Source organism: Mycteria americana, unplaced genomic scaffold (genome assembly GCF_035582795.1).
Source record: "Mycteria americana isolate JAX WOST 10 ecotype Jacksonville Zoo and Gardens unplaced genomic scaffold, USCA_MyAme_1.0 Scaffold_175, whole genome shotgun sequence".
In the NCBI taxonomy this organism is placed as follows: Eukaryota; Metazoa; Chordata; class Aves; order Ciconiiformes; family Ciconiidae; genus Mycteria; species Mycteria americana.
Genome location: NW_027445515.1, coordinates 33674 through 60293, shown reverse-complemented (window position 1 = coordinate 60293; position 26620 = coordinate 33674). Strand labels below are relative to the sequence as shown.

Below are 26620 nucleotides of genomic sequence, written 5' to 3'. Positions count from 1 at the left end.
GAGGGATATGGGGGGATATGGGGGGATATGGGGGATATAGGGGGATATGGGGGGATATGGGGGATATGGGGGGATATGGGGGGATATGAGGGATATGGGGGGATATGGGGGGATATGGGGGATATGGGGGGATATGGGGGGATATGAGTGATATGGGATATAGGGGGATATGGGGGATATGGGCGGATATGGGGGATATGGGGGATATGGGGGGATATGGGATATGGGAAGATATAGAGGGATATGGGGGGATATGGGGGGATATATGGGGATATGGGGGGATATGAGGGATATGGGATATAGGGGGATATGGGCGATATGGGGAGATATAGAGGGATGGGGGGGATATAGGGAGATATGGGGGGGACACGGGGGGATACGGGGGGCACGGGGGTCTGGCGCCACCCCCACCGTGCCCCCCGCCCCCCAGCCGCCATCCTGGACGAGCGCTCGGGCTGCGGGCGGGGGGAGCGGCTGGCGCTGGCGCTGGCGCGGGAGCACGTCAACGGCATCCTGGGGACCCCCGCCCGCGCCCGCCTGGAGGTCGACATCTTCGAGCTGCAGCGCGACAGCCAGTACGAGACCACCGACACCAGTGAGTGCCCGCCGGCGTGCCGGGGCGTGCCGGGGCGTGCACGAGGGCGTGCACGAGGGCGTGCGTGGTGGGCGAGGCCGTGCAGAGCGTGTCAGGCCCTGCACGAGAGCGTGAGCGGCGTGCGAGGGCGTGCACCGGGGCGTGCACCGGGGCGTGCAGGGTGTTTGAGGCCATGCACAAGAGCATGCACAGTGTGCGAGGGCGTGCAGAGTGTGTGAGGCCTTGCACGAGAGCGTGCACGGCGTGCGAGTCCATGCAGAGCGTGTAAGGCTGTGCACGAGAGCGTGAGTGGCGTGCGAGGGCGTGCACCGGGGCGTGCACCGGGGCGTGCAGGGTGTTTGAGGCCATACACAAGAGCGTGCACAGTGTGCGAGGCCATGCATGGCGTGCGAGGGTGTGCACAAGGGCATGCACGGCGTGTGAGGCCATGCACAAGAGCGTGAGCGGTGTGCGAGGGCGTGCACCGGGGCGTGCAGGGTGTTTGAGGCCATGCACAAGAGCATGCACAGTGTGCGAGGGCGTGCAGAGTGTGTGAGGCCGTGCACGAGAGCGTGAGCAGCGTGCGAGGGCGTGCACCGGGGCATGCATGGTGTGTGAGGCCTTGCACGAGAGCGTGCACGGCGTGCGAGTCCATGCAGAGCGTGTAAGGCCGTGCACGAGAGCGTGAGCGGCGTGCGAGGGCGTGCACCGGGGCGTGCAGGGTGTTTGAGGCCATGCACAAGAGCGTGCACAGTGTGCGAGGCCGTGCACAGTGTGCGAGGGTGTGCACAAGGGCGTGCACGGCGTGTGAGGCCATGCACAAGAGCGTGCAGAGCATGTGAGGCTGTGCACAGTGTACCAGGGTGTGCACGAGGGCGTGCGTGCGTGGTGTGTGAGGCCGCGCACGAGAGCGTGTGCAGCACGGGAGGGCGTGCACAAAGGTGTGCGAGGCCGTGCAGAGTGTGCACGAGAGCATCAGCAGCGTGCGAGGGCGTGCACGAGGGCGTGCAGGGTGCTTGAGGCCATGCACAAGAGCATGAGCAGTGTGTAAGGCCATGCACAAGAGCGTGCACGGCGTGCAAGGCCATGCAGAGTGTGTAAGGCCGTGCACGAGAGCATTCAGCAGCACGTGAGGGCGTGCACGAGGGCGTGCACGGTGTGTGAGGCCATTGCACAAGAGCGTGCACGGCGTGCAAGGCCGTGCAGAGCGTGCGAGGGCGTGCACCGGGGCGTGCACGGTGTGTGAAGGCGTGCAGGGCGTGCGAGGGCGGGCACGGGGGGGGGGGGCGTGCAGGGCGTGCGAGGCCGCGCACAAGAGCGTGCAAGGGCGTGCGAGGCCCCCTCGCACCCACACCCCCCCCCCCCCCCCAGTGTGCCAGATCCTGCCCAAAGGCGTCGTCTCGGTGCTGGGCCCGGCCTCCAGCCCCGCCGCCGCCTCCACCGTCAGCCACATCTGCGGGGAGAAGGAGGTGAGGGGGGGGCCGGGACCCCTGACCCCCCCCGGGGACCCCCAGACCCCCTCAGTGCCCCCCTATTCCCCCCATCACCCCCGTATCCCCCTGGCACCCCCAGACCCCCCCCCGAGGACCCCCAGACCCCTCAGTGCCCCCCTAATTCCCCCCCATCACCCCCGTATCCCTTGTGCCCCCCAGACCCCCCCCCCCGGGGACCCCCAGACCCTCCCAGCACCCCCAGATCCCCCCCGGGGACCCCCAGACCCCTCAGTGCCCCCCTAATTCCCCCCCATCACCCCCATATCCCTTGTGCCCCCCAGACCCCCCCGGGGACCGCCAGATCCCTCCTGGCACCCCCAGACCCCCCCCGGGGACCCCCAGACCCCCCCATCACCCCAGACCCCTCAGTGCCCCCCTACTCCCCCCCATCACCCCCAGACCCCCCTCGGGGACCCCCACACCCCCCCGGCACCCCGTATCCCCCCGTACCCCCCAGACCCCCCCATATCCCCCGTGCCCCCCCATTGCTGGTGACCTCCGGGTCCCCCCGATCCCCTGTGCCCCCCATGACCCCAGACCCCCCCATGGGTGGGGACCCCAGGTCCCCCGTGTCCCCCCATGACCCCAGACCCCCATATCCCCCCATGGATGGGGACCCTGTGCCCTCCATGACCCCAGACCCCCATCCCCCCCCATGGGTGGCGACCCCGTGTCCCCCCGTGACCCCAGACCCCCCCGGATGGGGACCCCCATGCCCCCCATGACCCCAGACCCCCATCCCCCCCCCATGGATGGTGACCCCAGGTCGCCCATGTCCCCCCCATGACCCCAGACCCCCATCCCCCCCCCCCCCCGGATGGGGACCCCAGGTCCCCGTGCCCCCCATGACCCCAGACCCCCCCCCACGGATGGTGACCCCAGGTCCTCCATGTCCCCCCATGACCCCAGACCCCCCCATGGGTGGGACCCCGTGTCCCCCCATAACCCCAGACCCCCCCCGATGGGGACCCCATGACCCCAGACCCCCATATCCCCCCATGGACGGGGACCCCGTGCCCCCCATGACCCCAGACCCCCCCGGATAGTGACCCCAGGTCCCCCATGTCCCCCCATGACCCCATCCCCCCCCCCACGGGTGGTGACCCCAGGTCCCCCGTGTCCCCCCATGACCCCAGACCCCCATATCCCCCCATGGATGGGGACCCCGTGCCCCCCATGACCCCAGACCCCCATCCCCCCCCCCCCCATGGATGGGGACCCCAGGTCCCCTGTGCCCCCCCATGACCCCAGACCCCCATCCCCCCCCCACGGGCGGTGACCCCAGGTCCCCCGTGTCCCCCCATGACCCCAGACCCCCAGACCCCCCCATGGATGGGGACCCCGTGCCCCCCATGACCCCAGACCCCCATATCCCCCCATAGATGGTGACCCCAGGTTCCCCATGCCCTCCCATGACCCCATCCCCCCCCACGGGCGGTGACCCCAGGTCCCCCGTGCCCCCCCATGACCCCACACCCCCCCCATGGATGGTGACCCCAGGTCCCCCATGTCCCCCCATGACCCCAGACCCCCCCATGGATGGTGACCCCAGGTCCCCCGTGTCCCCCCATGACCCCAGACCCCCATATCCCCCCATGGATGGGGACCCTGTGCCCCCCCATGACCCCAGACCCCCATATCCCCCCCCCATGGATGGGGACCCCAGGTCCCCCCTGCCCTCCCATGACCCCAGACCCCCACCATGGGTGGTGACCCCACGTCCCCCATGTCCCCGCATGACCCCAGACCCCCATCCCCCCCCCCACGGGTGGTGACCCCAGGTCCCCCATGTCCCCCCATGACCCCAGACCCCCCCATGGATGGTGACCCCAGGTCCCCCGTGTCCCCCCATGACCCCAGACCCCCATCCCCCCCCCCACGGGTGGTGACCCCAGGTCCCCCGTGTCCCCCCATGACCCCAGACCCCCCCACGGGTGGTGACCCCAGGTCCCCGTGTCCCCCCATGACCCCAGACCCCCATATCCCCCCATGGATGGGGACCCCAGGTCCCCCATGTCCCCCCATGACCCCAGACCCCCATATCCCCCCATAGATGGGGACCCCAGGTCCCCCGTGTCCCCCCATGACCCCATCCCCCCCCCACGGGCGGTGACCCCAGGTCCCCCGTGCCCTCCCATGACCCCAGACCCCCATATCCCCCCATGGATGGGGACCCCAGGTCCCCCGTGCCCCCCCATGACCCCAGACCCCCATCCCCCCCCCCACGGGCGGTGACCCCAGGTCCCCCGTGTCCCCCCATGACCCCAGACCCCCCCGGATAGTGACCCCAGGTCCCCCGTGTCCCCCCATGACCCCAGACCCCCATATCCCCCCATGGATGGGGACCCCGTGTCCCCCCATGACCCCAGACCCCCATCCCCCCCCCACGGATGGTGACCCCAGGTCCCCCATGTCCCCCCATGACCCCAGACCCCCCCCATGGGTGGTGACCCCAGGTCCCCCGTGTCCCCCCATGACCCCAGACCCCCATATCCCCCCATGGATGGGGACCCCAGGTCCCCCATGTCCCCCCATGACCCCAGACCCCCATATCCCCCCATAGATGGGGACCCCAGGTCCCCCGTGTCCCCCCATGACCCCAGACCCCCATATCCCCCCATGGATGGGGACCCTGTGCCCCCCATGACCCCATCCCCCCCCCACGGGCGGTGACCCCAGGTCCCCCGTGTCCCCCCGTGACCCCTGGCTGGCGGTGACCCCCGCCCCCCCCCCCCCCCCGGCGCAGATCCCCCACATCAAGGTGGGCCCCGAGGAGACCCCCCGCCTGCAGTACCTGCGCTTCGCCGCCGTCAGCCTCTACCCCAGCAACGAGGACGTGAGCCTGGCCCTGGGCCACATCCTGCGCAGCTTCCGCTACCCCGCCGCCTCCCTCATCTGCGCCAAGGCCGAGTGTAGGGGCACGGGCACGGCGGGGGGTGTGGGGAGGGGGTACGGGCCGTGGGGAGGGGGTGGCAGCCGTGGGGAGGGGGTATGGGCTGTGGGGAGGGGGTGGCAGGGAGTGGGGAGGGGGCACGGGCTGTGGGGAGGGGGTGGCAGGGTGTGGGGAGGGGGTATGGGCTGTGGGGAGGGGGTACGGGCCGTGGGGAGGGGGTGCCAGGGAGTGGGGAGGGGGTGGCGGCTGTGGGGAGGGGGTGGCAGGGTGTGGGGAGGGGGTATGGGCCGTGGGGAGGGGGTGGCAGGGTGTGGGGAGGGGGTATGGGCTGTGGGGAGGGGGTGGCAGGGAGTGGGGAGGGGGCACGGGCCGTGGGGAGGGGGTACGGGCCGTGGGGAGGGGGTGCCAGGGTGTGGGGAGGGGGTGGCAGGGTGTGGGGAGGGGATATGGGCTGTGGGGAGGGGGTGGCAGGGCGTGGGGAGGGGGTGCCAGGGTGTGGGGAGGGGGTGGCAGGGTGTGGGGAGGGGGTGGCAGGGCGTGGGGAGGGGGTATGGGCTGTGGGGAGGGGGCACGGGCCGTGGGGAGGGGGTGGCAGGGAGTGGGGAGGGGGCACGAGGGATGTGGAGAGGGGGTGTGGGGGGCACAGGGATGGGGTGTGGGGCTCTGGGGGGGCAGAGGCATCTCATGGGGGGCGGGGGGGGCACAGGGATCTCATGGGGGCCAGGGGGGGCACAGGGATGGGGTGTGGGGCTATGGGGGGCGGGGGGGGCAGAGGCATCTCATGGGGGGCTCGGGGGGCACAGGGATGGGGCTCAGGGCTTTGGGGGGCACAGGGATCCCACGGGGGCAGAGGCACCTCACGGGGGCGGGGGTCCCCGAGGCCGGGCGGGGGCCGGGGGTCCGCGGCCGCAGCCCGGGTGCCCCGCAGGCCTGCTGCGGCTGGAGGAGCTGGTGCGGCAGTTCCTCATCTCCCGCGAGACCCTCTCGGTGCGGATGCTGGACGAGGCGCAGGACCCCACCCCGCTGCTGAAGGAGATCCGCGACGACAAGATCACCACCATCATCATCGACGCCAACGCCTCCGTCTCCCACCTCGTCCTCAGCAAGGTGGGCCGGGGGGCGGCCGGGGGGCGGCCGGGGGGCTGGGAGCTGGATGGCGGGGGGCTGGGGGCCGTGGGGCTGGGGGGCTGGGGGTTTGGGGGGTCTCACGCCATGGGGTAGGGCACCATAGGGAGCCTCCGCCATGGGGCTGGGGGTTTGGGGGGTCTCACGCCATGGGGTAGGGCACCATAGGGAGCCTCCGCCATGGGGCTGGGGGCTTGGGGGCCTGGGGGCCGGGGGGCTGGATGGCGGGGGGCTGGGGGCTGTGGGGCTGGGGGGCTGGATGGCATGGGGCTGGGGGCTGGGGGCTGGGGGCTTTGGGGCTGGATGGTGGGGGGCTGGGGGCCGTGGGGCTGTGGGGCTGGGGGTTTGGGGGGTCTCACGCCATGGGGTAGGGCACCATAGGGAGCCTCTGCCATGGGGCTGGGGGCCGGGGGGCTGGGGGCCAGGGGGCTGGATGGAGGGAGGCTGGGGGCCGTGGGGCTGTGGGGCTGTGGGTTTGGGGGGTCTCACGCCATGGGGTAGGGCATCATAGGGAGCCTCTGCCATGGGGCTGGGGGCCGGGGGGCTGGATGGCGGGGGGCTGGGGGGCCGGGGGTTTGGGGGGTCTCACACCATGGGGTAGGACACCATAGGGAGCCTCCGCCATGGGGCTGGGGGCTTGGGGGCCTGGGGGCCAGGGGGCTGGATGGCGGGGGGCTGGGGGCCGTGGGGCTGGGGGGCTGGGGGTTTGGGGGGTCTCACGCCATGGGGTAGGGCACCATAGGGAGCCTCCGCCATGGGGCTGGGGGCCAGGGGGCTGGATGGTGTGGGGCTGGGGGCTTGGGGGGCTGGGGGCTGGGGGGCTGGATGGCGTGGGGCTGGGGGCTGGGGGCTTTGGGGCTGGGGGGCTGGATGGCGTGGGGCTGGGGGCTGTGAGGCTGTGGGGCTGGGGGGCTGGGGGGTCTCACGCCATGGGGTAGGGCACCATAGGGAGCCTCCGCCATGGGGCTGGGGGCCGGGGGCTGGGGGCTTTGGGGCTGGATGGCGTGGGGCTGGGGGCTGTGGGGCTGTGGGGCTGGGGGGCTGGATGGCGGGGGGCTGGGGGGCCGGGGGTTTGGGGGGTCTCACGCCATGGGGTAGGGCACCATAGGGAGCCTCCGCCATGGGGCTGGGGGCTTGGGGGCCTGGGGGCCATGGGGCCGGATGGCGGGGGGCTGGGGGCTGTGGGGCTGTGGGGCTGGGGGGCTGGATGGCGTGGGGCTGGGGGCTGGGGGGCTGGGGGTTTGGGGGGTCTCACGCCATGGGGTAGGGCACCATAGGGAGCCTCCGCCATGGGGCTGGGGGTTTGGGGGGTCTCACGCCATGGGGTAGGGCACCATAGGGAGCCTCTGCCATGGGGCTGGGGGCTTGGGGGGCTGGGGGCCGGGGGGCTGGATGGCGGGGGGCTGGGGGCTGTGGGGCTGGGGGGCTGTGGGTTTGGGGGGTCTCACGCCATGGGGTAGGGCACCATAGGGAGCCTCCGCCATGGGGCTGGGGGCTTGGGGGCCTGGGGGCCAGGGGGCTGGATGGCGGGGGGCTGGGGGCTGTGGGGCTGTGGGTTTGGGGGGTCTCACGCCATGGGGTAGGACACCATAGGGAGCCTCCGCCATGGGGCTGGGGGCTGTGGGGCTGTGGGTTTGGGGGGTCTCACGCCATGGGGTAGGACACCATAGGGAGCCTCCGCCATGGGGCTGGGGGCTTGGGGGGCTGGGGGCCAGGGGGCTGGATGGTGGGGGGCTGGGGGCTGTGGGGCTGTGGGGCTGGGGGGCTGGATGGCGTGGGGCTGGGGGCTGTGGGGCTGGGGGGCTGGGGGGCTGGATGGCGTGGGGCTGGGGGCTGTGGGGCTGTGGGGCTGGGGGGCTGGATGGCGTGGGGCTGGGGGGCTGGGGGTTTGGGGGGTCTCACGCCATGGGGTAGGACACCATAGGGAGCCTCCGCCATGGGGCTGGGGGCCGGGGGGCTGGGGGCCAGGGGGCTGGATGGCGGGGGGCTGGGGGCTGTGGGGCTGTGGGGCAGGGCCGCCATGGGGCAGGACCACCCTCTCCCCCTTCCCCAGGCCTCGGAGCTGGGCATGACGTCGGCTTTCTACAAGTACATCCTGACCACCATGGTGAGCCCGGGCCCCCGTGACCCCGTGACCCCATGACCCCGTGACCCCCATGACCCCATGACCCCCATGACGCTGGGACCCCTGGGACCCCATGACCCCATGACCCCCATGACCCCCATGATGCTGGGACCCCTGGGACCCCCATGACCCCATGACCCCTGGGACCCCGGGACCCCCGGGACACCCAGGACCCCTGGGACCCCCATGACCCCTGGGACCCCATGTCCCCATGTCCCCGTGCCCCCGTGCCCGCCCCGTGCCCCCACACCCCGTGTCCCCACGCCCCATGTCCCCGTGTCCCCACGTCCCCGTGTCCCTGTGTCCCCGTGTCCCTGTGTCCCCATGCCCCCACGTCCCCATGTCCCCACGTCCCCATGTCCCCGTGTCCCTGTGTCCCCACGTCCCCACGTCCCCACGCCCCCACGCCCCCATGTCCCCATGTTCCCATGTTCCCACGTCCCCACACCCCCACGTCCCCATGTCCCCACGTCCCCGTGTCCCTGTGTCCCCACGCCCCCACGTCCCCATGTCCCCACGTCCCCATGTCCCCGTGTCCCTGTGTCCCCACGTCCCCACGTCCCCACGTCCCCACGCCCCCATGCCCCCACGCCCCCACGTCCCCATGTCCCCACGCCCCCGTGTCCCCGTGTCCCCATGTCCCCACGCCCCCACGTCCCCATGTCCCCACATCCCCACGCCCCCATGTCCCCATGTTCCCATGTCCCCATGTCCCTGGGACCCCCGGGACCCCCGTGTCCCCATGTCCCCATGTCCCCATGTCCCCACGTCCCACGCCCCGTGCCCCCACGTCCCCACGTCCCTGGGACCCCCGCGTCCCCATGTCCCCATGTCCCCATGTCCCCATGCCCCATGCCCCGCGCCCCCACGTCCCCATGTCCCCATGTCCCCACGCCCCCGTGTCCCCATGTCCCCACGTCCCCATGTCCCCACATCCCCACGCCCCCATGTCCCCATGTCCCTGGGACCCCCGGGACCCCCGTGTCCCCATGTCCCCATGTCCCCATGTCCCCACGTCCCCGGGACCCCCGTGTCCCCATGTCCCCATGTCCCCATGTCCCCACGTCCCACGCCCCGTGCCCCCACGTCCCCACGTCCCTGGGACCCCCGCGTCCCCATGTCCCCATGTCCCCATGTCCCCATGCCCCATGCCCCGCGCCCCCACGTCCCCATGTCCCCATGTCCCCACGCCCCCGTGTCCCCATGTCCCCACGTCCCCATGTCCCCACATCCCCACGCCCCCATGTCCCCATGTCCCTGGGACCCCCGGGACCCCCGTGTCCCCATGTCCCCATGTCCCCATGTCCCCACGTCCCCGGGACCCCCGTGTCCCCATGTCCCCATGTCCCCATGTCCCCACGTCCCACGCCCCGCGTCCCCATGTCCCCACGTCCCCGGGACCCCCGCGTCCCCACGTCCCCACGTCCCCACGCCCCCCCACGTCCCCACGTTCCCATGTCCCCACGTCCCCATGTCCCCACACCCCCACGTCCCCACGCCCCACGTCCCCACGCCCCCACGCCCCCACGTCCCCGCGCCCCCACGTCCCCACGTCCCCGGGACCCCTGCGTCCCCACGTCCCCATGCCCCACGCCCCACGCCCCGCGCCCCCACGTCCCCACGTCCCCGGGACCCCCGCGTCCCCGCGTGCCACGCCCCGCGCCCCGCAGGACTTCCCGCTGCTGCGGCTGGACGCGCTGCCCGAGGCGCCGCGCTCGGTGCTGGGCTTCTCCATGCTCAACACCAGCCACCCCTTCTACCGCGAGTTCGTGCGCAGCCTCAACATCTCCTGGCGGGAGAGCTGCCGCCCGCGGCCCTACCCCGGGCCCGCCGTGAGCGCACAGCGGGGCGGCGGGGGGGACCCCGAAACCGGGGGGGGGGGGGACCTGGAACGGGGGGGACCTGGAAATGGGACCTGGAACGGGGGGGAACCTGGAAACGGGACCTGGAACCCGGGGGGGACCTGGAACGGGGGGGACCTGGAAACGGGGGGACCTGGAATGGGGGGGAACCTGGAAACGGGACCTGGAACCCGGGGGGGACCTGGAACGGGGGGGACCTGGAACAGGGGGGACCTGGAATGGGGGGGAACCTGGAAATGGGACCTGGAACCAGGGGGGACCTGGAACCGGGGGGACCTGGAACGGGGGGGAACCTGGAACCGGGACCTGGAACCCGGGGGGGACCTGGAACCGGGGGGGACCTGGAACGGGGGGGGACCTGGAACGGGGGGGACCTGGAACGGGGGGGAACCTGGAACGGGGGGGGACCTGGAAACGGGACCTGGAACCCGGGGGGGACCTGGAACGGGGGGACCTGGAACGGGGGGGAACCTGGAAACGGGACCTGGAACGGGGGGGAACCTGGAATGGGGGGGACCTGGAACCGGGGGGGACCTGGAACGGGGGGAACCTGGAATGGGGGGGAACCCGGGGGGGACCTGGAACGGGGGGAACCTGGAATGGGGGGGAACCTGGAAACGGGACCTGGAACCGGGGGGGACCTGGAATGGGGGGGACCTGGAACAGGGGGGGAACCTGGAACGGGGGGGACCTGGAACGGGGGGGAACCTGGAATGGGGGGGACCTGGAATGGGGGGGAACCTGGAAACGGGACCTGGAACCAGGGGGGGACCTGGAACGGGGGGGGACCTGGAACCGGGACCTGGAACCGGGGGGGACCTGGAACGGGGGGGAACCTGGAACAGGGGGGACCTGGAACGGGGGGGAACCTGGAACCGGGACCTGGAACCGGGGGGGACCTGGAATGGGGGGGGACCTGGAACCGGGACCTGGAACCGGGGGGGACCTGGAACGGGGGGGAACCTGGAACGGGGGGGAACCTGGAAACGGGGGGGACCTGGAACGGGGGGGGACCTGGAACTGGGACCTGGAACCGGGGGGACCTGGAACCGGGGGGAACCTGGAAACGGGGGGGGACCTGGAAACGGGACCTGGAACCGGGGGGGACCTGGAACGGGGGGGGACCTGGAACGGGGGGGGACCTGGAAACGGGACCTGGAACGGGGGGGACCTGGAAACGGGACCTGGAACGGGGGGGACCTGGAACCGGGGGGAACCTGGGAACGGGACCTGGAACCCAGGGGGGACCTGGAACGGGGGGGGACCTGGAACCGGGGGGAACCTGGAAACGGGGGGGACCTGGAACGGGGGGGGACCTGGAACTGGGACCTGGAACCGGGGGGACCTGGAACCGGGGGGAACCTGGAAACGGGGGGGACCTGGAACGGGGGGGGACCTGGAACTGGGACCTGGAACCGGGGGGACCTGGAACAGGGGGGAACCTGGAAACGGGGGGGGGACCTGGAAATGGGACCTGGAACCAGGGGGGAACCTGGAACGGGGGGGAACCTGGAACAGGGGGGAACCTGGAAACGGGACCTGGAAACGGGGGGGACCTGGAACAGGGGGGGACCTGGAACGGGGACCTGGAACCGGGGGGGACCTGGAACGGGGGGGGACCTGGAACAGGGGGGAACCTGGAAACGGGACCTGGAAACGGGGGGGACCTGGAACAGGGGGGGACCTGGAACGGGGGGGGGACCTGGAACCGGGGGGAACCTGGAAACGGGACCTGGAACCGGGGGGGACCTGGAACGGGGGGGGACCTGGAACGGGGGGGGGAACCTGGAACCGGGACCTGGAACGGGGGGGGGACCTGGGAACGGGACCTGGAACCAGGGGGGCCTGGAACGAGGGGGACCCCAAAACCTGGGGGGGAACCCCAAAACCGGGGGGGAGCGAAACCCGGGGGGGGACCCCAAAACCCAGGGGGGGACCCAAAAGCTTGGGGGAGCCAGGGGCACCTTGGGGCAGGGGGGACCCCAGACCCCGGGGGGGGACCCCAGAACCTGTGGGGGGGCCCCGGAGCTGGGGGGACCCCGACACCCGGGGGGGCCCGCGGTGCCCCTGGACTGGGGGGGCCCGGCCCTGCCTGCGCACCCCCTGCCCCCCCGAGCCGACACCCGCGGCGTCCGGGGCGTGAGGACTTACCCGGTGTCCCCCTGTCCCCCCGTGTGCCCCTGTGTCCCTCTGTCCCCCCATGTCCCCCCCATCCCGCTGTCCCCATGTCCCCCATATCCCCCATGTCCCCCCCGTCCCCCCATGTCCCCATGTCCCCCCCATCCCCATGTCCCCCCCTGTCCCCCCTGTCCCCCTGTCCCCATGTCATCCAATGTCCCCCTGTCCCCCCCATGTCCCCTATGTCCCCCATGTCCCCATCCCTATCCCTATCCCCATCCCAATCCCATCCCCCTGTCCCCCCCATATCCCAAATGTCCCCATGTCCCCCCCCGTCCCCCCATGTCCCCCCATCCCCCATGTCCCCCTGTCCCCATGTCCCCCCTGTCCCCCCATGTCCCCCCGTCCCCCCTGTCCCCCCATGTCCCCATGTCCCCATATCCCCCCTGTCCCCCATGTCCCCCCCGTCCCCCCCCGTCCCCCCATGTCCCCATGTCCCCAATGTCCCCATGTCCCCCCTGTCCCCATGTCCCCCCCCGTCCCCCCATGTCCCCCCTGTCCCCATATCCCCCCTGTCCCCCATGTCCCCATATCCCAAATGTCCCCCTGTCCCCCCCGTCCCCATGTCCCCCCCTGTCCCCCCTGTCCCCTCATGTCCCCCCATGTCCCCCCCATGTCCCCCTGTCCCCCTGTCCCCCCATGTCCCCTATGTCCCCCATGTCCCCCTGTCCCCCCTGTCCCCTATGTCCCCCATGTCCCCCTCTCCCCCCATGTCCCCAATGTCCCTCCCATCCCACTGTCCCCATGTCCCCCATGTCCCCCCTGTCCCCCCATGTCCCCCTGTCCCCCCTGTCCCCCCCTGACCCCATGTCCCCCATGTCCCCCATGTCCCCCCCATGTCCCCCCCATGTCCCCCTGTCCCCCCTGTCCCCCCCGTCCCCCATGTCCCCCCTGTCCCCCCATGTCCCCAATGTCCCCCCCATCCCACTGTCCCCATGTCCCCCCTGTCCCCCCCGTCCCCCCATGTCCCCATGTCCCCATATCCCCCATATCCCCCATGTCCCCCCTGTCCCCCCATGTCCCCAATGTCCCCCATGTCCCCATATCCCCCCTGTCCCCATATCCCCCCATGTCCCCCCTGTCCCCCCTGTCCCCGTGTCCCCCATGTCCCCATATCCCCCATATCCCCCCATGTCCCCCCTGTCCCCGTGTCCCCCATGTCCCCATATCCCCCCATATCCCCCCATGTCCCCCCCCCGTCCCCCCGTCCCCGTCCCCAGCTCTCGGCCGCGCTGCTCTTCGACGCGGTGCACGTGGTGGTGGGGGCGGTGCGGGAGCTGAACCGCAGCCAGGAGATCGGGGGGCGGCCGCTGGCCTGCGCCTCCCCCAGCATCTGGCCCCACGGCACCAGCCTGATGAACTACCTGCGCATGGTGAGGGGGCCGGAACCGGGGGGGCACCCCAAAACCCGGGGTGGGACCCCAAAACCCGGGGGGGACCCCAGAACCCCGGGGGGGCACCCCAAAACCCGGGGTGGGACCCCAAAACCCGGGGGGAGACCCAAAACCCGGGGGAACCCCAGAAACCCGGGGGAGACCCAGAACCCGGGGGGGACCCCAAAACCCCGGGGGAGACCCAAAACCCGGGGGGGACCCCAGAAACCCGGGGGGGGACCCCAAAACCCCGGGGGGGACCCCAGAAACCTGGGGGGGGACCCAGAACCCCGGGGGGACCCCAGAAACCTGGGGTGGGACCCCAAAACCCGGGGGGGACCCCAGAACCCCGGGGGGAACCCCAGAACCCGGGGGGGACCCCAAAACCCGGGGGGAGACCCAGAACCCAGGGGGAGCCCAGAAACCCGGGGGGGGACCCCAAAACCCGGGGGAGACCCAGAACCCCGGGGGGGACCCCAGAAACCCGGGGGGGACCCCAGAACCCCGGGGGGGGCCCAGAACGCCGGGGGGGCACCCCAGAAACCCGGGGGGAACCCCAGAAACCTAGGGGGGGACCCCAAAACCCTGGGGGAGACCCAGAACCCCGGGGGGGACCCCAGAAACCTGGGGGGGACCCCAGAACCCCGGGGTGGGACCCCAAAACCCGGGGGGGACCCCAGAAACCTGGGGGGGACCCCAGAACCCCGGGGTGGGACCCCAAAACCCGGGGGGAACCCCAGAAACCCGGGGTGGGACCCCAAAACCCGGGGGGGACCCCAGAAACCCGGGGGGGCACCCCAGAAACCCCGGGGGGGACCCCAAAACCCGGGGGGACCCCAGAAACCCGGGGTGGGACCCAGAACCCTGGGGGGGACCCCAAAACCCCGGGCACCCCAGAACCCCACAGGGGCCGGCCGCTGGGGACCCCCAGAACCCTCCTGGGGCTCCTCAAGGGTCCCCGGAGCACCCCAAAGTCCTCCGAGGGGTGCTGGGGTCTCCCGAGGGACCCCCAAGAGGTCCTTGGGGACCCCCAAAACATCCTGGGTCCCCAAAAGATCCTTGGGGAGCCCAAATAGCCCTGGAGGAGCCCCCCAAAACCCTCCTGGGGACCCCAAAAGGTCCCTGGGGACCCCAAAACCCTCCTGGAGCTCCTCAAGGGTCCCCGGAGCACCCCAAAGTCCTCCGAGGGGTCCTGGGGTCTCCCGAGGGACCCCCAAGAGGTCCTTGGGGACCCCCAAAACATCCTGGGGACCCCAAATAGCCCTGGAGGAGCCCCCCAAAACCCTCCTGGGGACCCCAAAAGGTCCTTGGGGACCCCAAAACCCTCCTGGGAGCTCCTCAAGGGTCCCAGGAGCACCCCAAAGTCCTCCGAGGGGTGCTGGGGTCTCCCGAGGGACCCCCAAGAGGTCCTTGGGGACCCCAAAACCCTCCTGGGGACCCCGAAAGGTCCTTGGGGACCCCCAAAACATCTTGGGAGTCCCCAGATAGCCCTGGAGGAGCCCCCCAAAACCCTCCTGGGGACCCCAAAACCCTCCTGGGGGTCCTCAAGAGTCCCAGGAGGGTCCAAAGCTCTCCCGTGGGAGCTCAAAACCTCCCGGGGGTCCCCAAAACTCCCTGGAAGACCCCAAAACCCACCTGGGGGTCCTCCAGGGTCCCAGGAGAACCCCTAAATCCTCATGGGGGGACCCCAAAACCCTCTTGGGGGTCCCCAAATAGCCCTGGGGGACCCCAAAACCCTCCTGGGGGTCCTGGAATCTCCTGGGGTGGGGGCTGGGGGGTGTCCTGAAATATCCTTATAGGACCCCAAAACCCTCCCGGGGGTCCCCAGATCACTCTGGGGGTTCCCAACCCCTCTCAGCCTCCTGGGGGGGGACCCCAAAAATTAATTGGGGGGGGGTTCTCAGTCTTGTGGGGGTCCTGAAGCCGCCCCCCCCCGTGCCCCCCCCAGGTGGAGTACGACGGGCTGACGGGGCGAGTGGAGTTCAACAGCAAAGGGCAGCGCACGAACTACACCCTCCACGTGCTGGAGAAGGGGCGCGACGGGCACCGCGAGGTGAGCGCCCCACGGCTGCCCCACACCTGCCCCACGGCTGCCCCACACCTGCCCCACGCGCTGCCCCCCCCGCCCACCTCGCGCCCCGTCTGCTGCACCCTACGCCGCATCCCGCCCGGCAGCCCCCCGCGCGGCAGCCCACGCGCTGCCCCATACCTGCCCCACACGCTGCCCCACACGCTGCCCCACACCTGCCCCACACGCTGCCCCACACGTTGTAACCCCCACGCTGCACCCCACGTTGTGCCCCACACGTTGCACCCCGCGTTGCAACACACAACGCGGCGCCCTGCTGTGCCCCACGCGTCGTTGCACCCCCTCATTGCACCCCACATTGCACCCCACACTGTGCCGCGCCCCGCATTGCACCCCACATGCTGCACCCCCACATTTCACCCCCACATATTGCACCCCACAATGCACCCCACATCACACCCCACACATTGCACCCTACGCTGTGCTGGCCGCCCCCCACGTTGCACCCCCCATGCTGCACCATGCGTAGTGCCCCACATCGCACCCCGATGCTGCACCCCGGGGAGCCCCGTGCCCCCCATCCCAGCTCCGTGCCCCCCACCCTAGTGCTGTGCCCCCCACACTGGTTCCATGCCCCCCACCCTGGTGCTGTGCCCCCCACCCTGGTGCCGTGCCCCCCATCCCAGCTCCATGCCCCCCACCCTGGTGCCGTGCCCCCCACCCTGGTACCGTGCCCCCCATCCCAGTTCCGTGCCCCCCACCCTGGTGCTGTGCCCCCCACCCTGGTTCCGTGCCCCCCATCCCGGTGCCGTGCCCCCCATCCTGGTGCCAAGCCCCCCACCCTGGTACCGTGCCCCCCATCCCAGCTCCGTGCCCCCCACCCTGGTTCCATGCCCCCCACCCTGGTGCCGTGCCCCCCACCCTGGTACCATGCCCCCCATCCCGGTGCCGTGCCCCCCACGCTGGTTCCGTGCCCCCCACGCTGGTTCCATGCCCCCCATCCCGGTGCCGTGCCCCCCACCCTGGTGCCGTGCCCCCCATCCCAGCTCCGTGCCCCCCACGCTGGTTCCGTGCCCCCCACGCTGGTTCCATGCCCCCCATCCCGGTGCCGTGCCCCCCATCCTGGTGCCGTGCCCCCCATCCCAGCTCCGTGCCCCCCACGCTGGTTCCGTGCCCCCCACGCTGGTTCCATGCCCCCCATCCTGGTGCCGTGCCCCCCACCCTGGTTCCATGCCCCCCACCCTGGTGCTGTGCCCCCCATCCCGGTGCCGTGCCCCCCACCCTGGTGCCGTGCCCCCCACCCCAGCTCCGTGCCCCCTACCCTGGTGCTGTGCCCCCCACGCTGGTTCCATGCCCCCCACCCCGGTGCCGTGCCCCCCACCCCACTGCTGTGCCCCCCAGGTGGGCGTGTGGTACTCCAACCGGACGCTGGCCATGAACGCCACCACCTTGGCCATCAACGCCTCCGACAGCCTGGCCAACAAGACCCTCATCATCACCACCATCCTGGTGAGCGGGGCCGGGGGGGCCGGGACACCCCACTGGGGGGCTGGGTGGGGGGTCACTGGGGCGTCCCCTGGGGGGTCCCCATGGGGGTCCTGCTGTCTGCCCCGGGGTGTCCCCACTGTCCCCGTTGGGGCCCACCAGAGCCCACTGGACTGTCCCTGTTGGGGCTCTGGGGGCCCCCCCCGGGTCTCTGTTTGGGGTCGTCCCCCCCCGGGTCTCTGTTTGGGGTCCCACTGGGGTCTCCATTGGGTCCCATCAGGTCCCACACTGGTGTCGCATCGGGATCTTCATTGGGGGGGGTCTCTGCGGGGTCCCGCTGTGCTCCTCTTTGGGGTCCCCTTGGGGTGTCTCCATCTGGGGTCCCCTTGGGTTCCCCTTGGGGTGTCCCCATGGGGATCTCCATTGCCATCTCCTCAAGGTCCCCTTGGGGTCTCCATTTGGGGTCCCCTTGGGTTCCTGTTGGGGTGTCCCCATGGGGGTCTCCTTTGGGGTCCCCTTGGGTTCCCCTTGGGGTGTCCCCATGGGGATCTCCATTGCCATCTCCTCAAGGTCCCCTTGGGGTCTCCATTTGGGGTCCCCTTGGGTTCCGGTTGGGTTGTCCCCATGGGGATCTCCTTTGGGGTCCCCTTGGGCTCCCCTTGGGGTATTCCCGTTGGGATCTCCGTTGCCTTCATCTTGGGGTCTCCATCTGGGGTGTCCTTGGGGTCTTCATCTGGGGTCCCCATTGGGGGGTCCCCATTGGGCTCTCCATCTGGGGTCCCCTTGGGTTCCCCTTGGGGTGTCCCCTTGGGGTCTCCTTTGCCATCTCCTCAAGGTCCCCTTGGGGTCTTCGTCTGGGGTCCCCTTGGGTTCCTGTTGGGGTGTCCCCATAGGGATCGCCATTGCCATCTGCTTGGGGGTCTCCTTTGGGGTCCCCTTGGGTTCCCCTTGGGGTGTCCCCATGGGGATCTCCATTGCCACCTCCTTGGGGGTCTCCATTTGGGGTCCACATCGAGTCCCATTGGAGTGTCCCCATGGGGGTCTCCTTTGGGGTCCCCTTGGGTTCCCCTTGGGGTGTCCCCATTGGGGTCTCCATTGCCACCTCCTTGGGGGTCTCCACCTGGGGTCCCCTTGGGTTCCCCTTGGGGTGTCCCCATTGGGGTCTCCGTTGCCATCTCCTCAAGGTCCCCTTGGGGTCTCCATTTGGGGCTCCCTTGGGTTCCTGTTGGGGTGTCCCCATGGGGGTCTCCTTTGGGGTCCCCTTGGGTTCCCCTTGGGGTGTCCCCATGGGGATCTCCATTGCCACCTCCTTGGGGGTCTCCATTTGGGGTCCACTTCGAGTCCCATTGGAGTGTCCCCATGGGGGTCTCCTTTGGGGTCCCATTGAGCCCTCCACTGGGTTCCCCCTCGGCTTCTCCATTGCTGTCCCGCCGCCTTCCCCACCCTGACGCCTCCCCGTGCCCCCCACCCCGCAGGAGAACCCCTACGTGATGCGGGTGGGGGGCGCGGGCAGCCCCGAGCGCTACGAGGGCTTCTGCGTGGACATGCTGCAGGAGCTGGCCGGGCTCCTCAAGTTCCGCTTCCACATCAAGCTGGTGGAGGACGGGCTCTACGGGGCGCCCGAGCCCAACGGCTCCTGGACCGGCATGGTGGGCGAGCTCATCAACCGGGTACGCGGGGCAGCCGGCGGGGGGCTGGGGGGGCTCGGGGGAGCGGGGGGCTGGGGCAGCCTAGGGGGGTTTGGGGCCTCCTGGGGCAACGTATGGGGGCGCTTGGGGCGTCCTGGGGCAACGTATGGGCGTTTGGGGTGTCCTGGGGCAGGTTATGGGGGGTTTGGGGGTGTCCTGGGGCAGGTTAGGGGGGATTTTGGGTGTCCTGGGGCAGCCTATGGGGGGTTTGGGGGTGTCCTGGGGCAACGTATGGGCGTTTGGGGCATCCTGGGGCAGCTTATGGGGGCGTTTGGGGGTGTCCTGGGGCAGGTTAGGGGGGATTTTGGGTGTCCTGGGGCAACATATGGGGGGTTTGGGGTGTCCTGGGGCAACGTATGGGCATTTGGGGCATCCTGGGGCAGGTTATGGGGGGTTTGGGGGTGTCCTGGGGCAACATATGGGTGTTTGGGGTGTCCTGGGGCAGCTTATGGGGGTGTTTGGGGCGTCCTAGGGCAATGTATGGGCATTTGGGGTGTCCTGGGGCAGGTTATGGGGGGTTTGGGGGTGTCCTGGGGCAGGTTAGGGGGGATTTTGGGTGTCCTGGGGCAACATATGGGGGGTTTGGGGTGTCCTGGGGCAGCCTATGGGGGGTTTGGGGTGTCCTGGGGCAATGTATGGGCGTTTGGGGTGTCCTGGGGCAGGTTAGGGGGGATTTTGGGTGTCCTGGGGCAACATATGGGGGGTTTGAGGTGTCCTAGGGCAATGTATGGGGGGGGTTGGGGTGTCGTGGGGCAGGTTATGGGGGTTCAGGGGTGCCCCGGGGCAGGTTATGGGGGTTCGGGGGTGCCCCGGGGCAGGTTATGGGGGGTTTTGGGGGGGTCTCTAACCCTGGGGATACAGGGGTCCCCCAGGGAATCCCATGGGGGTTTTGGGGTGCTCTGTAAGCTCGGGGGGGGGGGCACCGGGGTTTGGGGGCATCCTACGGGCGTGGGGGTTTGGAGACGCCCAAGGGCGTTTGGGGGGGGGGGGGGGGCTCTGTAACCCCGGGGGGTTATTGGGGTGTCCCGGGGGGGGGGGGGGTCGAGGCCACCTGACACCACCCCCGGGGGTCCCCCGCCGTGTGTGTCCCCCCCCCAGAAAGCTGACCTGGCGGTGGCCGCCTTCACCATCACGGCGGAGCGGGAGAAGGTGATCGACTTCTCCAAGCCCTTCATGACGCTGGGGATCAGCATCCTCTACCGGGTGCACATGGTACGGGGGGGTCCCGGGAAGGGGGGGGGACCCCGGGGGGGCGTGGGGGGGGGTCACCGCCGCCACGGGGGTCTCACGCCGTGTCCCCGCAGGGCCGCAAGCCGGGGTATTTCTCCTTCCTAGACCCCTTCTCGCCGGCCGTCTGGCTCTTCATGCTCCTCGCCTACCTGGCCGTCAGCTGCGTCCTCTTCCTGGCCGCGCGGTGAGGGGGGGGACACCCCAAAAGACAAGCCCCCGGAACCCGGGGGCACCCGAAGAACCAGACCCCCGGGGGACCCCAAAATACCCTCCCAGACCCTGGGGACACCCCAAAATACAAGCCCCCGGAACCTGGGGGCACCCAAAGAACCATCCCCCAGGGACACCCCAAAATACCCTCCCAGACCCTGGGGCACCCGAAGAACCAGCCCCCAGGGACACCCCAAAATATCCTCACAGACCCCGGGGCACCCCAAAATACCCTCCCAGACCCGGGGGGCACCCAAAGAACCAGCCCCCAGGGACACCCCAAAATACCCTCCCAGACCCGGGGGCACCCCAAAATACAAGCCCCCAGACCCCGGGGGCACCCGAAGAACCAGCCCCCAAGGACACCCCAAAATACCCTCCCAGACCCGGGGGCACCCCAAAATACAAGCCCCCAGACCCCGGGGGCACCCGAAGAACCAGCCCCCAGGGACACCCCAAAATACCCTCCCAGACCCTGGGGACACCCCAAAATACAAGCCCCGGAACCCGGGGGCACCCGAAGAACCAGACCCCCGGGACACCCCAAAATATCCTCCCAGACCCGGGGGACACCCCAAAATACAAGCCCCTGGAACCCGGGGGCACCCGAAGAACCAGCCCCCAGGGACACCCCAAAATATCCTCGCAGACCCGGGGGCACCTGAAGAACCAGCCCCCGGGGCACCCCAAAATACCTCTCCCAAGACCCTTGGGGTACCCCCACCCTGGGGGGGCACCCAAAATCCTCCCCCACCAGACCCCAGGGGCTCTCCCGATTCTCCCCGACCCTGTGGGCACCCAAAATCCAGGGTTAGGGGGTGCAGGGAGGTTCTGGGGGACCCTGTGGGGTCACTGCTGGGTTTTGGGGGTGCAGGGAGGTCTTGGGGCACCTTGTTGGGGTTTTGGGGGTGCAGGGAGGTCCTGTGGGGTCACTGCTGGGTTTAGGGGGTGCAGGGAGGTCCTGTGGGGTCACGGATGGGTTTTGGGGGTGCAGGGAGGTCTTGGGACACCTTGTTGGGCTTTAGGGGTGCAGGGAGGTCCTGTGGGTCATGGATAAGTTTTGGGGGTGCAGGGAGGTCATGGGACGCCTTGTTGGGGTTTTGGGGGTGCAGGGATGTCCTGTGGGGTCACGGATGGGTTTAGGGGGTGCAGGGAGGTCCTGTGGGGTCACGGATGGGTTTTGGGGGTGCAGGGAGGTCTTGGGACACCTTGTTGGGCTTTAGGGGTGCAGGGAGGTCCTGTGGGGTCACTGCTGGGTTTTGGGGGTGCAGGGATGTCCTGTGGGGTCATGGATGGGTTTTGGGGGTGCAGCGAGGTCCTGGAGGGTCACTGCTGGGTTTTGGGGGTGCAGGGATGTCCTGTGGGGTCATGGATGGGTTTTGGGGGTGCAGGGAGGTCCTGGAGGGTCATGGATGGGTTTAGGGGGTGCAGGGAGGTCCTGTGGGGTCACTGCTGGGTTTTGGGGGTGCAGGGAGGTCATGGGACGCCTTGTTGGGCTTTAGGGGTGCAGGGAGGCCTGGGGGCGCCCCGTGGGGTCTCCGGGGCCCGGCAGGGGGTGGGGGCCGGGGCTGTCCCTGACGGCGTGTCCCCCCCCCGCAGGCTGAGCCCCTACGAGTGGTACAACCCCCACCCCTGCCTGCGGGAGCGGCACAACCTCCTGGAGAACCAGTACACCCTGGGCAACAGCCTCTGGTTCCCCGTGGGGGGCTTCATGCAGCAGGGCTCCGAGATCATGCCCCGCGCCCTCTCCACCCGCTGCGTCAGCGGGGTCTGGTGAGACCCGGGGGGGCCCTCGGGGCGGCCGGGGGGGGTCCGGCCGCGGACATCCCCTGCTGAGCCCTCCCCGGGGCCGTTCTCCCCTCCAGGTGGGCCTTCACCCTCATCATCATCTCCTCCTACACGGCCAACCTGGCGGCCTTCCTCACCGTCCAGCGGATGGAGGTGCCCATCGAGTCGGCCGACGACTTGGCCGACCAGACCAACATCGAGTACGGCACCATCCACGCCGGCTCCACCATGACCTTCTTCCAGGTGAGGTCCCGGCCCTGGGGGAGGCTCTGCGAGGGATGGGAGCATGGCGGGGCACGGTGCCTCCGTGGATCCTGCTGCCCACACTCAACCCAACCCAAGGCAGCTCAGCCTAACCCAGCCCAACCTGGCTCAACCCAACCCAGCCCAACCCAACCTGGCTCAACCCAACCCAACCCAACCCAACCCAACTTGGCTCAACCCAACCCAGCCCAACCCAACCCAACCCAGCCTGGCTCAGCCCAACCCAACCCAACCTGGCTCAACCCAACCCAACCCAACCCAGCCCACCTGGCTCAACCCAACCCAGCCCAACCCAACCTGGCTCAACCCAACCCAACCCAATCCAACCCAACCCAACCTGGCTCAACCCAACCCAACCCAGCCCAACTTGGCTCAACCCAACCCAACCAACCCAATGTGGCTCAACCCAACACAACCCAACCCAACCCAACCTGGCTCAACCCAACCCAACCCAACCCAGCCCAAGCTGGCTCAACCCAACCCAACCTAACCCAACCTGGCTCAACCCAACCCAACCCAACCCAGCCTGGCTCAACCCAACATGGCCCAACTGGATAAACCTAGCTCTATCCAACCCAAGGAACCCAAGCCAGGTCAACTCAACTCAGCTTGGCCCAGCTCAACAAATCTAACCCAGCCTGGATCAACCCAGCCCAACCCAACCCAACCCAACCCAACCCGGGTCAACCCAGCTCAACCCAACCTGGATCAACCCAACCCAGCCCAAGCCAATCTGGGTCGACCCAACCCAAGTCAACCTGAATCAACCCAACCCAACCCAACCCAACCTGGATCAACCCAACCCAACCTGGATCAACCCAACTCAACCCAACCTGAATCAGCCCAACCCAACCCAATCTGAGTCAACCCAACCCAACCTGGGTCAACCCAACCCAACCCAACCTGGATCAACCCAACCCAAGCCAATGCAACCTGGGTCAACCCAATCCAACCCAACCTGGATCTACCCAACCCAACCCAACCCAACCCAACCCAACCCAACAGACCACCCCTTCCCAACCCACCCCAGCGCAGCCCAACCCAACTCGGCGCAGGCCAACTGGACCCAGCCCCGCCAGCCCCCCCATGCCCGTCTCCCCCCACCCCAGAACTCGCGGTACCAGACCTACCAGCGGATGTGGAACTACATGCAGTCGAAGCAGCCCAGCGTCTTTGTCAAGAGCACGGAGGAAGGCATCGCCCGCGTCTTGAACTCCAAGTACGCCTTCCTGCTGGAGTCCACCATGAACGAGTACCACCGCCGGCACAACTGCAACCTCACCCAGATCGGGGGCTGCTGGACACCAAGGGCTACGGCATCGGCATGCCGCTGGGTACGGGGGGACGCCGGGGTGGGGGGGGGCAAGGAGGTGGCCGGACCCCTCTTCCCCCCTCCCTAAACTTGGCGGAACCCCATCTCGTGTCCCCCTCCAGGCTCGCCCTTTCGGGACGAGATCACCTTGGCCATCCTACAGCTGCAGGAGAACAACCGGCTGGAGATCCTCAAGAGAAAATGGTGGGAAGGGGGCCACTGCCCCAAGGAGGAGGACCACCGAGCCAAGGGCAAGCAGCCAGCCCTCGGGGGGGGGGGGGGACGGACACCCAGGCACCGGGGGTGGGGGGGAACCCTCTGACACACACCACCCCCCCCCCCCAATGCGTCTCCTCCAGGGTTGGGCATGGAGAACATCGGGGGCATCTTCGTGGTCCTCGTCTGCGGCCTCATCGTCGCCATCTTCGTGGCCGTCATGGAGTTCGTCTGGTCCACCCGGCGCTCGGCCGAGACCGAGGAGGTCGGGGGGAGCCCCGGGGGGGGGGGGGGGGGACACACACGACACAAAATGGGGAGGGGGGGTGGGTGGAGGAGAGAGAGGCGGCTGGTGTTGGGTGGGATTGGGGGGCACGGAGGGGATTGGGGGGGTCCGGAGAGGATGGGGGGGGACCAGAAGGGATGGGGGGGTCCGGAGGGGATCGGGGGGGGGGCACAGAGGGGATTGGGGGGCACAGAAGGGATCGGGGGGGTCCAGAGAGGATGGGGGGGCACAGAGGGGATCGGGGGGAGCACAGAGGGGATTGGGGGCACAGAGGGGATCAGGGGGGGTTCGGAGAGGATGGGGGGGGACCAGAGGGGATGGGGGGCACAGAGGGGATTGGGGGGGTCCGGAGGGGATCGGGGGGGCACAGAGGGGATTGGGGGCACAGAGGGGATCAAGGGGGGGTCCAGAGGGGATCGGGGGGGAGCACAGAGGGATCGGGGGGGGTCCGGAGAGGATGGGGGGGGCACAGAGGGGATGGGGGGGCCTGGAAGGGATTGGGTGGGGGCACGGAGGGGATCGGGGGGGGGGGCCTGGAGGGGATGGGGGGCCTGGAGGGGATCGGGGGGCACAAAGGGGATTGGGGGGGTCACAGAGGCGATCAGGGGGGGCCCAGAGGGGATGAGGGGCACGGAGGGGACGGGGGGGGTGCTGGGGAGATCGGGGGGGGGGCACAGAGGGGATGGGGGGGCACAGAGGGGTTGGGGGGGCACGGAGGGGTGCTGAGGAGATCGGGGGGGGCACAGAGGGGATGGGGGGGCACAGAGGGGTTGGGGGGGTGTGGAGGGGCGTGGAGAGGATGAGGGGGCCCAGAGGGGGTGGGGGGGCCCAGAAGGGATCGGGGGGTGCCCGGAGGGGAGGGGGGGGCCCGGGGGGGGACCCAGGCGTCCCGCTGATGGCCCCCCCAGATCTCGCTGTGCACCGAGATGCTGCGGGAGCTCCGGCACGCCGTCTCCTGCCGCAAGCCAGCCCGCGCCCGCCGACGCCGGAGACCCCCGGCCCGGGCTGGGGGGGTCCCGGGGGGGGGGCGGCGGCCCCTCCCTGCGGGAGATGCGCTTCAGCAACGGCAAACTCTACTCGGGGACCCCCCCCTCCGAAGTGGGGGGGACGGGGACGACGACGACGACGACGACGGCGGGGGGGGGACCCCCCCCCTGCACCCACGTCCGCGTCTGCCCCGAGTGTCGCCGCATTCAGGCGCTGCGGGCGGCCCCCCCGCCCCCCCGAGGGGGACCCCCCCCGCCGGCCCCCCCCCCCGAGGGGGGGCCCCGCCAACAGGAGTGACCCCCCCCCACCGCCCTCCTTGTACGCCGTGCGTATGCCAGGACTCGGGGGAGGGGGACACGACGACGCCCCCTCCCCAATAAAAGACCCCCCCCTCCGGACTCAGCACCCCCCCACCCCACTGTAACTCCCCCCCCCAAAAAAAACTGCGCTGTGCCTTCCCGGGGGGGGGGGGGGATGCTGCCCCCCCCCCCCCCCCACCCTGCCAGGGGGATGGGACCCCCATGCCGTGCCTGGAAGGATTTGGGGGGACCCCCCCCAACACTGCGGGGGGGGCGCAGAGGACCGACACCCCCCACGCACGGACCAGCCGCGGGGGGGGGGGGGAACCCGGCCTCCCCAGGGATGGGGGGCAGCGGGGGAGGGGCGCGGGGGGGCCGGCCCGGGGGGTGGGGGGGGTGGGGGGGTGTCGTGATGATGATGATGATGATGACGATTATTCATTTTTCCCTTTTTTTGGTTGGTTTTTTTGGTTTGGTTTCCCTTTTTTCTTGGGTTTTTGGGGTGTTTTTCTTTCCTTCCTCCTTTCTCGGGGTGACGTCACCGCCGCCCCCCCAATAAACCCAGCCGGACTTTTACGGGAGAGGTGCCCGATCGTCTGCGTCCGCCACCCCCCAGTCCCCCCCAGTTTCCCCCCAGTTTCCCCCCAGTTTCCCTCCCCCCCCCCCCGCCCCCATCCCCGGGAAACGCGGCGCGGCGCGGCCGCCAGGGGGCGCGCGCGGCTCGGGGAATGCGCCGTGCAAATGAGATGCAAATGAGATGCAAAACGAGCGGCAGGTTCAAAGGCATGCAGATCAGGACCCGGGGCGGGGCGGGGGGGGGGTGCAGGGGACCCAGGAGCCCACCCCCCCCCCCCTCCTCCCGGGACCCCGCAATGTCACACACCCCCCCCCACCCCCCCCGCTTTGGTCCGGGACCCGCCGCCGGTCGATGGTTGCCACGGCAACCAGACGTGACGTCACTGGGGACACCGGCGGTATCGGGATGCTCTGGAGGGGGAACCCCCCCACGCCCCCCCCGTGCACCCCGGGGACCCCCCCCCAATCCCGGGGGGGGGGGCGGGCGGGCGGGCAGCAGCGTTGGGGGTCACCCCATCCCGGGGGGGGGCGGGGCTCCCCCATCCCCCCACCCCCACGGGGGTCCCCCCATCCCGAGGGGGGGTGGGGGGGGTCCCCTATTCGTGGGGGGGTCCCTAATTTGGGGGG

At 70.3% G+C, this 26620-nt stretch overlaps 1 protein-coding gene across 1 annotated transcript; it reads left to right on the top strand.

Annotated features, from left to right (window-relative positions):
• Positions 1 to 463: 463 nt before the first annotated feature.
• LOC142403303 (glutamate receptor ionotropic, kainate 5-like) lies at positions 464 to 25515 on the top strand. The gene is given in 19 exon segments (XM_075489529.1): positions 464 to 595; positions 1946 to 2043; positions 4814 to 4979; positions 5889 to 6067; positions 8139 to 8192; positions 9881 to 10042; positions 13471 to 13623; positions 15572 to 15676; positions 17054 to 17161; positions 18613 to 18807; positions 19924 to 20037; positions 20130 to 20239; positions 21865 to 22038; positions 22131 to 22296; positions 23427 to 23610; positions 23613 to 23651; positions 23752 to 23880; positions 23989 to 24110; positions 25040 to 25515. Coding segments are annotated over 19 exon segments (2718 nt in total). The 5' UTR covers positions 464 to 594; the 3' UTR covers positions 25499 to 25515.
• The last annotated feature ends 1105 nt before the right edge of the window (positions 25516 to 26620 follow it).